Source organism: Zonotrichia albicollis, chromosome 5 (genome assembly GCF_047830755.1).
Source record: "Zonotrichia albicollis isolate bZonAlb1 chromosome 5, bZonAlb1.hap1, whole genome shotgun sequence".
Lineage (NCBI taxonomy): Eukaryota > Metazoa > Chordata > Aves > Passeriformes > Passerellidae > Zonotrichia > Zonotrichia albicollis.
The window spans coordinates 64,893,845-64,907,841 of NC_133823.1; the positions used below are offsets into that span (position 1 = coordinate 64,893,845).

At 43.7% G+C, this 13,997-nt stretch overlaps 1 protein-coding gene across 4 annotated transcripts in view; it reads left to right on the plus strand.

Moving 5' to 3' along the window:
- BMP2K (BMP2 inducible kinase) overlaps positions 1–13,997 on the plus strand; it is a 50,096-nt gene that overhangs the window by 6,867 nt on the left and 29,232 nt on the right. For 3 of the 4 annotated variants that reach the window (XM_074541961.1, XM_074541960.1, XM_074541962.1), the window contains exons 2-4: positions 11,561–11,679; positions 12,021–12,126; positions 13,792–13,934. In XM_074541961.1, the coding sequence (XP_074398062.1) occupies positions 11,561–11,679; positions 12,021–12,126; positions 13,792–13,934 (368 nt within the window). Of the gene's footprint in view, positions 1–280; positions 1,591–11,560; positions 11,680–12,020; positions 12,127–13,791; positions 13,935–13,997 lie in introns of those variants that run through there. The other variant, XM_005485645.4, reaches the window with a different exon arrangement.

Genomic DNA, 13,997 nt, shown 5'->3' on the forward strand with positions numbered 1-13,997 from the left:
TTTGTAGCAGTGTCATGTTAATACCACACAAATACTCAAGCCATCTTTCCGTTGCCAAATTTTGAGGGAAAACAATGCCACACAATGCCAATGTGTGTGCCATCTACTTGCCTTCTTCCTTGCAGATGCATTTTGATAAAGAATTTTAATGTTACAGTATTCCTAAGGGGAGGGTATGTGTGCAGGTGTGCTGCTGGAGAAGGCTCTTGGACACCCTCACAGGATAAGGCAGCATGGGAGAATGGAGGCTGTGTTAGCTGTGTCTGAGAAGGACATGGCATAGCTTTTAAAAAGGCTATGCAGGATCTTAAATTTTTTTGGGGTGTGTTTTACTGGTTTAACAGACTTTTTTAGAAATTAAATCTGTGTCTGGCATGTCAGTGTGGAAAAGAAAAATGGTTGGATAAAAGCAGTAGAACTCCTTTTCAGACCTAGGTTAGCTAGGAGCCAGTAATTGTTGGAAGAGAGTATGTGTTTCTCTGGGCTGTTGTCAGTGTGGTAGCAGAGCTGTCAGTCAGTAATCAGTAACCCTTATGTTACCCACAGGGAAGGGTTCCTGAAGTGGTTCTGTGCATGGAGAACAGAAGGTAATGCCAGGGATGGGCTCAGTGTCCAGGGAGCAGCACAGTCACTGGCACACTTGGCTTTGGCAGCAGGGAAAAAAGAATGAGCGTGTCATATTGCATAAGCATGTTAGCCGAGTGAGCTCAGCTGCCCTTCCAGCTGTGGCAGTTGGTTGGCTCTGTAAATGTGCACTTATGCTCTTTGGATGCCGCCTCTGGTTCAGAGGGGAGGTGTTGGAGGTGCTCAGTTGGGTTGTGCTGCTTGTCTCTGGCATTGCTTTGGTTTACAGTGTTTTGTTTGTCTTCATTCTCCTAATTCCTTAACCTTGTGCTATATTTTGCTTGCTGTAGCTATTTTTTGCCTTTGTGATGTTCTAGCTAAGCAGGCTGCGGCAGTTGAAGGAATTGGTGTTTGTAAGCTGAGCTGTGTTAACTGACACTATGAATGCTCTGTGCCTGCCAAAGGGCAGTGTGAGAGTTGGGTGGTGCCTTGGGGACTACCCCAGAGCACAGGCAGGGTCAGTCACTGGCCTGATTGTAACTTGATTGCGTCAGATGCCGTCCTTTTCCTAAGAAACCGTTAGATTTACAAGCATCTGTTAGGGAATGCCAGCTTTCCCTCATTTGTGTTCATGGACTTAGTTTAAAATCTATTCATGTGCTGGATGAGCAGCTGCTTCCTGATGTGTTTGGGATATTTGCCTGTTGGTGATGCCTGGAGCTGGCAGTGTGAGGGTGGTGGCAGGTCCCAGTGGTGCCAAGCAGCAGTGCCCTGGTGCAGGTCACGTCATCGCTGCTCGGTTGTTGTGCTGAGGCAGGGCTGGCTTGTCCTGCGTGTTCTCCTCCAGCGGATGGAGACGGGCGGCGATCCTGAAACCCCTGCTCTCCTCCAAGGGGAGTCCGTGTGTCTCTGCATCACTGCCTAGCTGCTGATGAGAAAGGAGTGTGAATTGCTCTGCTCCTGCTTCCCTGGTTGTCTTGGGAATGGATTACAGTCTCCTTCAGTGTTTGTCTCCTGGTTAAGGAGGTAGGAACCTTTCCCTTCCTCTCCACATTTGCATGTTCCTTTCTCACGCTTGTCTGGGTTGGTTACATTTTTCTGGTTCCAGTGGGATTGTCTTGGGTATGGGTGGGTTCATCTGTGAAACTGGGTCTCTGAACAGAGGCAGGGTGGAAGAAAGTAGACAAATGAACGTTGCCAACTGGAAATTAAAAAAACCCGGCTTTGATCCTAGGTGGCTGTCATGATGAAATAAGGAATGCTTATTTTGGTCTGATAGCAGAAAACATGCTGCTTTGTCCTTGAGCATCACGTGTTAAAGCACTCTTGTCTAGTGGAACTGAAAATTGGCATACTTGGGAGTGCTCTCCCTGTAAACACAGAGGAGTCTTCCCTTAGTCTTGCTGATCATTAGGTCTGCTTAGGTCTGCTTTCCTTCTGAGGCTAGTGGTGAAAGTACTGAACAACTGATTATAGAGACTCAGGTGAGGGTGAACATCTCTGAGCAGTCTTTATCTTGGTCTTCAAGAGGTATCAAAGCTGGAATTGCTGCCAAGAGCATCACATGGCTCTTGGAGAGCCATTACTCCAGAGATGGAGAAACAAAGATGGAGGGATTTGCCCCGAGTCATATGAGTCTGTACAAGAGCTATTGGCACGTCCTGGCTCTGTGATGGCTTCTTCCTCATCCCTTCTGTAACATGCTGTGCCTTAATTGCCACATGCAAAACTAAGATAGGAATTCTGATGTTACAGGCTTGAGGAGATTTTATTTGGAGTCATGGGTATGTTTGGCTTCCTTCCAAACTTGCATGTTATTTAAATGGGTGGATTTGTTCCTGTGGTGCCTAGAAACTTCAGTAGGCAAGTCTCTACCAATCACGTGCCCAAACATAGGGATGGTCCAGTTCCTGGTTTGTTTCAGTTCTGTTGAACTGACTCATTTTTAAAAATTTGTTACTCTGGCTGTGATTTTTATCTGTGCATCTTGTCTTTCAGTAGCAGTTGTAATGAGTAATTGTTGCAGCTTCTTATGAAACAAAAAATAGCTTTGGAAGTGAGTGATTAATATGACATTTTCTTATGTTCTTTTGCAATTCCTGCAGGTTAAAAAACTGAATGTGCTTTTATTTAGAGAAATTGTTGCTGAACAAGTTTTTTCTTGTTCTGGATGATTAACTTGCATATAACTATGAGAGTGGTGCAGAGCAAATAGATCATTAAAGAATGTAAGGCACTAAATTCTGCTTTGCTGACGTGTCTGTATAAGAACCTGACCTGAATACAATCTGTGTTGATGAGACTAGAATAGGAAGAGTGAATGAAATTTAGTGTGTCAGCATTAGACATGGGGGTCAGGTCTGGTTTGTGTGATGTGCAGGAAAATGCAAATGAAAAAATGGTTTTCTTTGGGCCTTGCTGGTGTGTCTCGGTAGAGCTCAGTAACACAGCCTGCATCTATGGAGCTGAGACCTTTAACTTGCCATGAGTTTAGGTGTGAGAACTTGTATAGGCAACAGGAGGAGGATTTGATCCCAGAAAGAGCTATGCAGAGTTGTCTTAGGCAATCTGAAGATAGAAAAGCAAGTTTATGTTGTTTTGGCAACTGAAAAGAAGTAGTTTGCTGCATTTTATTTGGTCTAGTCTTGTAGTCTTAGAGTTCCATCCATCTTGGTGTGACTTTACAGTATTATCCTTCCAGCTTTGTGCTTTTCTTCAAATATTTGATTTCTCCATTAAACATTTTATGATTTTCTCATGATTTGCTGTTTTGTTAAACTGACATCAAATTGTATGGCTGTGTTTTTAAGAGGAGGCTTTTGCTCAAGGACATCTTGGAGTATAGGTGGTAGTTGAGTCCTAGCACTTCGATTTTCTGAGACTTCCCCAAACCCATGAATTTCCAGATTAGTCCATTTAATAAATATCTGTGTTATTCTGAGTTACCACTGTTGACTGGCTTCTTGAAACATGGGAGTTGTATGAGAGATACTAAATGATTTTGATCATCTTGATTCTGCTGTTTGTAATCCTGTTGCCATTGCAGCCTAGCTTGTTTATTTAAAATTATCAAGCTGCTTAGACTGTTATGAAATTTAAGTGTATTGGTTTTTTAAAATTGTCAAATATTACAGTGTGAAGTTTGAAATCTCAAGCACAGAAGTGCTGCAAGGTCTTGAGAGATGCTTTATATGCAGTTTGGAGTGTTCAAATATATTCAGCGTGTACCAGGTAGACATTCAAGAACTGCCTGTCCCCATGCAGGTGCTAAGCAAGTATTATTGCCTAAAATGGCTTATAAATCTGTTCATTGGTGTAAGCAGGTTGGATCTCAGATATTGTGCTGTTGTTACAGGTTACTGGTCCCCTGTTGGTATTAGACTGGCTAAGTCTGTATCTCAGCATACACCTTTGGTATGCTGGAGTTTAAACATGCATCAGTATTTGCAAACTGCTAAAGACTGTGAGGTAAGATAATGAAAATCCTTCTTAATTATCCATATTGGGTGTTTTAGCTCTAATTCTAGTCATGCTCCTGGAAGAAATGGTCAGTGAATTATGCTCTGATGTGAGGGTGAGTGAGACTGTAGGCTCTTGCTAGCCGGGAAGAGATGGGCTTCATCTTGCTCATTTGTATGTGTGAGATGCCTTGGAAAAGGAGGAAAGCAGAGACTCTTGCAGTGACATCTGCCTCAGCCTGAAGTGCCGCAGGCGTTACAAACGGCTTGGTTTGTGTCTGCGTGGCCTGGTGGCTCTTGTCTTTGTGTGGCAGCCAGAGGTGGCACCGCTCCAGGGCGCCGCGGAGCAGGCGCTGGGCCGGGGCCGGGCTCTGTGTGCCGCCCTTTGTTCCCGTGCCGCGGCTCGGGGGCGTTCAGTGCCTCTTAGGCTGGGGAGCTCGGAGAGCCCTGCTTGCCTGGGCATTCCTGGCCCTCCGCATGGAAATCACAATCCCAGCTGTGAGTGCAAGGAAAATGAAAGGCCTGCTAGAGAGCAAGTTAGCGTTTGGTAGAGATAAGGTGTTTGTTTTCTTAACAAACTTTAAATTACAGGTTGGTAACTATATGGTATGGCAATTAAGTTCAGTTCCAAAAAAGTCATGCATATTGTATTTGCATATTGGCTATGGATCATCTACCTGCTGATTTAACTAACTTGTAACTATATTTGATTTTTTGATTTTACTGGACCTAAAATCAAGCTTTATTAAAAAAATTAGAGAATGACATTTGAAATTCATCTAGGAAACAAAATGAGTTCATGCTTGTAACCTCACCATTGTAGAATGGTGAATTCTGTCAGGCCTGTATGCACGGATCATGTCTTTGTGGTTTTTCAGGTCAGACTAAACTGCAGCTGGAGCTGAGTTCAGTGAACAAAGACAGGAGATGGGGAAGACATGCAGAAGATAAAACTGCTGTTCAAATTTTTCAGATTTTGTGGGGTTTTTTTTGTAAACTGTGCTAGTGGATGCTCATTGTAGGTGTCTTATCAATGTCTTGGGTGAGTTGAAAAGCTTTCTCACGACAAGCACAGGTGAGTAAGTAGATGTTAACAGTAATTTTCATAGTAAATAAATTGAACTGTTGGTGATCTGCTGGCAACCGTCTGTGGCCCTTTCCTTACAGACAGGAAGGAAGTATTACTTGACTTAAATACAGACTTCTGTTTAACACAGTTGCAGAGTTAAATGCATTAGTTGTTTGGTTTTTTTCCCAGTGAACAGAAGGAGGTGGTGAGGGTGTAATACATGAAAGTAGTGCAGTGGTTATGACTAAATCTCAAGCAGCCTGATTGAAGATGGAAACATGGGGAAGTTTTTGGTCTTCTTCCAGCCAGGTATGAGATGGCATCAGCTTTACCCTAAGAAATAAAATATTTTGTCTTGAGTGCATGAGATGCATTCCTTGCACGGTGTAGCAAATGCGTGGTTTTTTGGTTTTGTCTGTTCGTTTTTTAAAAGTGTGCATTAAGTGAGCTTTGCAGTCCATCTGCTTTCATCTTCCTTAAACTTAGGTTACTGCAGGAATTGCAGGTGTGTTAGGGAATTCATCTGCTTTAGGAAATGGGTGTTTTTTGTTTCTCTAGCAGCCAAGTAGCTGAGGCTGTCCAGCAGGGGATGCCATGGAAGCAGTAGTCAGACATGCTAGCAAGTCACCTGGCTGTGGAGAAGCAGGTGGGGTGGTGATGGGCTGTACTGCAGGGCACAGAGCTCTGTTCCTTTTGCTGTTTGCTGCGTCTCAGGGTTGGCCCTGGGGCATGTCTGGTGCATGGGTGTTGATAAATACAGCAACTTTTCACAAAAGTCTGTAGCAGACCTTAATTCAGCTTTCCCATCTCGCTCAGTCACTTAAGTGTCTTGGATCCCCCAGGCAGTTGCTGGTGCTTCTGTCAGAGCTTTTTTGTGAGGTTGGCCTGCAGTTGATGCTGGGAGAGCGGAATCCAGACGTGCAAGCCTGGGGCAGGGCAGCAGTGTCAGTAGCAGAGGTGGGCATGGCAGAGCTGCCTGCTGTGGCTGCACGGTGTTGTCCTGCTGGGATGTGATTCACGGCTGCTGTTTTCCCAGTGCCGCTGGAGGAGCGGATGCAGATTTGAGAAAAACAGTGCTGCTTGTCTAAACCGGCCCTGATAGTCAGCTTGTTACATGGTGGGAATTTGTGTGGGCAGTGGGAAAGGGAGCAGTGGTATGCCCCTTGGAATGCATTGCCTGCGTGCTTAAAATAAAGTGGAGAAATACTGAACTCTGAAATGTGTGTGTAGAAATGGAGTATTTTAGAAGTAGGGAGCTATTTCTGTTCTTGGTTTGGCAAATGCTGAGCTCTTGAGCTTGGGAGCAACATCTGTCAAATCTTCAAGGGTGGAGCTGTGTCTCAGAGCCTTGTGTTCATGACTGAGGCTTGTGGGGTAAGCTTCACTGAGAATACCCTTTCCCATGTTCATGCCCACGAAATTTACAGATGTACATGTAGGGGAAGGTGGATGTGTGTCTGTAATTGGTGTTTGTTAACGCTGCCTTTATTGAGCTGCTTTCAGCCTCATCTTCTCATGCAGAGGTGCTTCAGGAATGGGCAGACAGAACTGTTGCCTCCTTCGCTGGTGGAACTTGTGACAAAACCTAAATGTTTCATCAGAAATTTCTCATAAGGCTTGAAAAAGGCATTTTAAGTTTCTGTTCAAGGTTACTCCCTCAACAATCACATGGTGTTTGGAATCTGATGAGAAATTCGGATGTTGGAGTTCTGTGCGTTTTTAAAGGTTTCGCCGTCAAAAACAGATGGAAAGCTGCACAGCTTTAAGAATTAATGTTTTCTATGCAAAACTCAGGTGGTTTTTGTCTGCTTTTAGTCTGCCACTCCTGCAAGTACTTGCAATGCACCATCTGTGCTGACTGACACAAGGCAGTGCCTCTGGAGGGAAGGACTGCCATCCTTGTGGGGAGGAGAGAGATTCTGGGAATTGGTGCAAGTGAACCAACCCCAGCAGGGTCCAGTGGGCATACAGAGTTATGGATGTTGTGGCAGCACGCCACCAGGGAAATGGAGCAGCAGCATGGAACAGGGGGCTCTGTGGCTCCAGAGCAGTTGTGGAAGGACACCTGAGAGCCTGAGTGCTGATGTGTGTTTTACACACCTTGAAGGTGGGAATCAAAACTGAGCTGCAGGAAACAGCTCTTGGTGTGGGTTTGTCTGCAACTCTGGCAGAAAGGAGCAGACACCAAATTCCTGGTAGAATAGCACATGGTTATATTGTTTGATGCAGGTTGAAAAAAGGCTTTTTTCAGTCTTCCATACAAAAGGGGATGGGATATGAAGAGCTGTTTTTCTTGAGGTTGTGCTTTTTTTTGTGGAGAAAGACTAGTTCTTTTTAGACTTTCTTTGTAATGTCTTGATTTTGGACACTGATTTTTTTTGTGTTGGAGTACCACAGAAGCTATAGAGGTTAGAGTTTGGGGGGAAGGGAGGATGCTTGGGGTTTTTTTGTTTGGTTTGGTGGTTTTTTAAGATTTGGTTTTTTGTTTTATTTTTGGTGGGAGTTTTTGTGGGTTTTCTTGTTTTGGTTTCGTGGGGTATTTTTCTGTTGTGGAAGAAAGATGCTTAAAACATGTAATGAAGTCATACTGTTCTGTCATTGCAGACTTGCAGTAAATGTTTTATTAGTTTGTATTGCTGGGAGCCTGTTTCAAGGCATTTGTGCTTGAACTGGTCTTGTTCTGTGTTTTGAGTAGATTCCTAGTCCATAAAATGGTTCTTTCCAGTCTGTTGGGCTTGCAGCTCCAGTGCTTGGAAGGCTATGCAGTCCTGGGAGGTGTCACTTCTGGAGTGAGTTGGCTCAGGCTGCAGGTCAGCCTGATCTTGAAAGTGTCTCTGCAACTAACAGGGAGCAAACATGCACAAGTGCCCAGGCATCAAGTGATTCTCCCAGTACGTTAGCAGTGGAAGTGTTGAGTGAAGAAATTTATTCAGGACACAGATAAATGTACTGAAATAATCACTGGAGGGAGGAGTATCTGGAATGCCAAAGAAACAGACCTGGTATTTTAAAGGAAATTTGCATTTAGATGGGTAGCTGCTTCTTGCAAAATTGGGGAAGAAGAGGGTATGTGTGGGTAGATGGGTCACAGGGAGGTAATTGCACTTGAACCTGTTTCTCTGGCTTTGTGGAGAGGGACACAAGGCTGTCTCCTTGACCAAGGTCATGTGAGGCTGAGGGCCTGTCTTGGCAGTGGGTTTCAAATTAGAAATAACCTATCCTTTTGGTTGTTGTTGGGCTTTGTTAACAAACAGCTTTACACTCAACTTTATTAAGAACAGCTTTCCACGGGGAATGTAAAGCCAGTGTGGAACTGTGCTGTGATGGAGGCAGTCAGGTTGGCCTTGGAACCCCTCTTAGGGCTCCCAGCTCCAAGGCTTCGTGTCCTCAAAAGCTGTCCTGAACCCAAGATCATACTGAGCTGTTGAGGAAGTTCCTAAATACCTGTCTGCGTTGCCTAGGCACGTGAGAACAACCACGATCTGTTGGTGTACACATCTATTGCTTCTTTAATTTCAGGTTTTGAAATGTACAGAAAAAACATGTGTAACTGAAAATATACTTTTGTATACTCATTAGCTTTATCAAAACTTATTTTTGAGTATTTACTTGTCTGAATAGAGATGGATGTTAAAAACTCAGTCACCTGTCCAAAACATCCAAGTTTTAATGGATTTGTAAGGAACCATTTACAGTGTAGTAGCTGCCATTCCTGCTTCAGCTGTTACAGATGTGGTTAGTGGCTGCTGTTTGTTACTGTAGAGGTAAAATCCTTCTGTGCCAGAATTTCTGTACTGTTTGTCTGAGATTTGAATACATAGTCAAGGGTTTCACTACTTGGGGAAACAACATTTGATGCTTTTGTATGTTTCAAAAAAAATCTGTATGATGTAAAAAAAGGTGTTGTCTGTATATACACATAATGTGTAACAGTCTGAAAGATGGTAAAGTTGCTGGAAGATTTTTCAGCCTTATTTTGTTCTACCTGAGTAAGCAAATAGGGTGCTTAGGATTCTGACAGCTCCACTGTTTCCTGGTTCGTGTTTCAGGAATGTAACATGATAAAGTGTAAATGGCATGTTGAGGCCTGTGAAATTACTCAAGGTTGACCTTAAATATACATAGGAAAAAACCAAACATGTGGCTGATGTAGAATTTCATGAAAAACAAACAAAATAACTAGCCCAGAAAAAAGCCCCAATCGTTGCTGGCTAGCTGATAAGGTGATCCCAAAAGTGCATAGTTAAGGTGACACAAAGATAGTTGAAGTAAAGAAAGGTAAGAAAGATGTGTGAGCTTTTTAAAGAGTTTAATTGTGCTAAGTATCTATTGGCTTATGTAACTACAGATTCTTTAGAAAGGCTTCTTATGAGGCATTCCAGGGAAAAGTGCAATGTGGCTGTCCTTGAGAGGATTTAAACTTCGAGTGACTTTGGAGGAAATCCAACTGAAAGAGATGAAGCTCCTTGTTGTGCTGAGCCCCAGAGAGCAGCTGAGCCCCACGCTGCCCAGGTGGGAGGGCAGAGAGAATAGGAAGGGGAGCAGTGAGGAAAGCTGTGAGCTGGGGCAGGACAGGTCACCCAGCCCTGCCCAGGGTTGTGCCCGTTGACTCTTGCAGGAAAGGGTTTTTCTAGCGGCGCTATTCACTGATGGCAGACCATTCAAGGTCAGGGATCTGCTTCTTGCCAAACCAGGACCAGGTCTGCTTTTGCAGTCCCTCGGGTTCAACTGCTGGCTGATATCGCCACCTGATGGCAAGAGCAGCCTTAGGCTCGGCATTTAGGGTTCTGCTGCTTTCCACTGATGGTTTCTACCTGGATCTGTCTGCTCCGACAACGTCGGAACAGTTGTCAGGGAAGCTTGAAAATATGGAGTTCTTTTGTCCTCCTGCTAGGCAGAGAGAATTTCAAGGCTGTAAAACTGGCTTAAAAAGTCAAAAAGTGATTATTACCTTCTAATCATGAGTCTTTTGCTTTACCTGATTACTGCTTTATATTTTTGGTCAGATATTGGTGCTTAAAAACCAGGTAGTTTTATTGTGAGGATAGTACAAAAACTCTTCTGCTAATGAAGGTCTTGCACATCACTCTGGCAGAGCTCCAGGCTGGAGCCCTCTATGATCATTTCAGTGCCAGCTGGAGTTCAGTGTTAAGAACTTGAACTGTTAAGAGTGGGCGTCCTGTGAATTTTTTAGGAAGGCCCTGTGTGAACAAGGATGAGGTTGTTGAGTTAAACTTGTGGTAATTCTGCTTTGACAGCCTACCATCTCATTTGGCTAAATGAGAATTAGGTTTAAAAATAAATATTTAATCTTCAAGAGGAATTGATATAACTTAGCTTCTTGAGTGGCAGTGATTGTGCTTGTTTGCTCAAGCACATGAGACTTGCATCAAATGAGGTGCACTGTACTTAAGCAAAGTGACTTGCAGATTCTACTGGGTACCATGAAATGTGTGCATTTCAAGTGGCTGCCTGATTATTGCAGTAGTTACTTGTTTTAATTCAGTTACTTGTGTTCTGGTGGTGTTCCCAAGCTCCTGCCCTCGTACAGAGTTCCTGTGGTGCTGCTTGGCTTTGGATCAGACAGCACTTCAGGAAAGCAGGCCTTGACATGGGCTCTGCTGCGAGGTGGGTTTCCTCGAAGTGTGGAAAGCTGTGCATGTGAGCCTTGAGGTGATGCCTCTGTGCCTCCTTGAGCAGGAGGCAGCTAAAACAGCCTGCTGGGTTTCATTTTGATGTCCTGAGCACTGGGAACTACTTCCTGTGTAGGTTGTTTCACTTGTGTGTTTCCTGCCTCCTTGATTATTCTCTACCAGTGAAGAGCAAAAAAAACCCTCAAAAAACCCTTCTGGGGAGCGGGCTTGACTCTGTGGGTCCCAGTTCATGCTGCTGTTGGATAAGAATGTTTCCAGTGGGAGTGGTTTTAAGAAAATGCTGCATTCCAGTGCGCACATTGAGTGTGGTATAAAGAAAAACACTTCTCTAGGGCTGGCTGCTTGTGCTGTCTGGGGCTCCAGGGAGGCTGTTGAGGCTGGCCTGAAAAGTCACATCACTTCTTCAGTGTCTCTCAAGACTTTTGCTAAATATTTTTATGTATTAGAATGTGGGTTTAGGGAATTAATGTACCTCAACTCAATTCAGGTTTTTGAATGACTAAGTACTGCAGGGTTGATGTCTCAATACATGGTGGTTTTGTGCTTTATGAATTCATTTGAATGTGAAAGTGCTTTTCTAATGCTTTCATGTAATGTTGTAAGACAGTAGTGAGACTTCAATGGTTTTGCTTTTGTCATGAGTATTTGATTTACAAGAAATGGGTTGAGGTAACAAATATTTAACTTTGGAAGTGTTTGTTACTAGTCACTCAATGACCGATGTAGTCTTTGTTGCTCATCCTTAGGATGTAGTGATGTTGAGTAGATGTGTGCAAGAAGCTCAAGCAGCTGCTTTTTTCACTTGTGCTCTCCAGGTGGCTTCTCCACGGTGTTCCTGGTGCGCACGCCCAGCGGGACGCGCTGCGCACTGAAGAGGATGTGTGTGAATAATGTGCCAGACCTCAACATCTGCAAGAGGGAAATCACCATCATGGTAAGAAGGCCATTGCTTGGAACTGGAGAAAGTGTCACTTTGTAGTGTACACCCAGCAAATGCCTCTCCGGTGTTTCTAGGCAACTTTTGCTTCTGGTGCTTGCTCCTGATTTTCTACCGCTACTTACAGAAACTAATGCTGGCTTTAGGGTTGGTGCATGATTAATTTCTCAGGGAATTATTCGAGTATGTATTTGATACCTCACGTGAATGTGTATATTCCGTTTGGTCAGTATGTCTGGTTCCCAAGCAAAAGGATTTTCTTCCAGTGCTGTAGTGGCAACTGAAAATTGCTCTTTGTTTTCTCAGTACTGAAGTGTAATAGCCATTTTCTCTTTCAGAAAGAGTTATCTGGGCACAAGAACATAGTGAGTTATTTGGATTGTGCGGTAAACTCACTAAGCGATAACGTGTGGGAGGTGCTCATCCTCATGGAGTACTGTCGAGGTAAGAGTCATCGCCTAGGTATACAGAGGATAAGGTTTGTACTATCACCTGTGATTTTGATTAAAACTGTTCCCTTGATGTAGGGGGTTAACATGTATGTGTCTCAGCTGGAATCCAGGTAGTTAGTTTCACTTTTCTGCTGGCATTGTTACCTAGGCACTGGCCAAAATGTAAAAGTTTTGCAAAAGTTTTGCTTTGTAATTAGATATGGTTACAAACAGGGAAATTAATTATATATGAAGTGCACTTGTGCTGTTCTGCTGGTGGTGCTAAGCAACAGGGGTCTGGAATGTAACTCAATAGGAAAGATTAGCAAATTTTCACCACTTTGCTCCCTCTGCTATTTTTGTTCTAGATGACAACATTGAAGAAGCTGTACCTGACAGGTGATTTCCTACAAATAGGCATAGTAAAGTTCAGGTTGATAGTGCTGTCCAAAAAGATGTCAGCCATGTGTTCCTGCTTGACAGTGTAACTTTGTTTGAAACGATACCTAAGTCAGAGACTGGCTGTTTTGGGGTTCTATTCCCCTCAGTTCACATATGTAGGGTATAAACTTGCCAATGAGTTTAACTTGTCAAGTTTGTCTAAAATCTAGGGAGACTTGAGTGCAGACTTCCTAGTATGAGATGGTGGTTAACCCAAGTAATTGGGGATACTCTGCCCCAAGTGCTGCAGCACAAAGTAAATACTCCTGGAAAGAAGCCTCCCATAGTCTGTACGGCTCAACCAGTACTTTGAGCTGAGGTGTATGTGGGTTCTATTTGCAGTATAAGCAGTGAGCCTTACAGTTTGTGCAATCTGTACCATAAGGAGCCAAAGACCATGTAGCTTAATGTAGATTTTGGGGAATGGATTAAAGAGAACTTGAAAACTAATGGCCACATTTTTGGCCCTTTACCCTGCTTGTATGGATGAACTTCTGTACCATTCTGGGAGCTCAGTTCTGACTCACTGTTGGTAGTATTGTTTCCCTAATGGCCCTGGTAAGTAACCCTGTGGATGTCAGCTGTCAGACAAGTTGACAGTGGTAGGCTTCCCGTGCTGTAAGCATCCTTGTTTGACAGAATGCCCACCAAGGGCCTGCTGTGTCTCTGCAAGAATCCTTCTTCATCCCTGTGTGCAGTGAGCATTGTGGTAGGAAGAGCTTAGTGGCGTCTGGTACAATTACTGCAAGGAACAGGGAAGTACTGATTGCCAGTCTTAAAAGAAACCTAGGGAAAGGGAGGTCTTCTTCCTTGGAGGATGAGTTCAGGGCTTTGTTTCCCTCCTTCCCTGCTTCCCCTTTCTTCCTCCTTTGTCTCCCAGAAAGACAGAGGGTGTTCAGAGAATAAATTCATGAACTCACTTGGCGTTTGGGTTCTGGATCCTAATGCAAGAGATAGTTTTTAGGTGACATATTGGTGTGATGAGTTCTTTTTTTGTGTTTGCAGCTTTTGGTTTCAAACACACTTCAGCCTCAGGGACTGGATTGTTTTCGTTTGTGCCAATAATTTTTCTCTTTAGGGTAATACAAGAGTGTGTGGTTGGGAAATAAGGTTTATTTTGTTCCAATACAGTAACTGAGGAAAACTTTCTTGCATCATATTTGTGGACTTAATGCATATAACTCTACTTCTGTACCTGCTAGGAATTACTTGAAAGATATTTCTCCTGTTTCTTTAGCTGGGCAAGTTGTGAACCAGATGAACCAGCGTCTGCAGACAGGCTTCACAGAGCCAGAAGTAATGAGGATATTTTGTGACACCTGTGAAGCTGTTGCCCGGTTGCATCAGTGCAAAACACCTATAGTTCACCGGGATCTCAAGGTATGACCTTCACTGTAAGAAAATCCAGGCTAAAATCAGGGATCTGCTTGAAGAGGGGTGAGG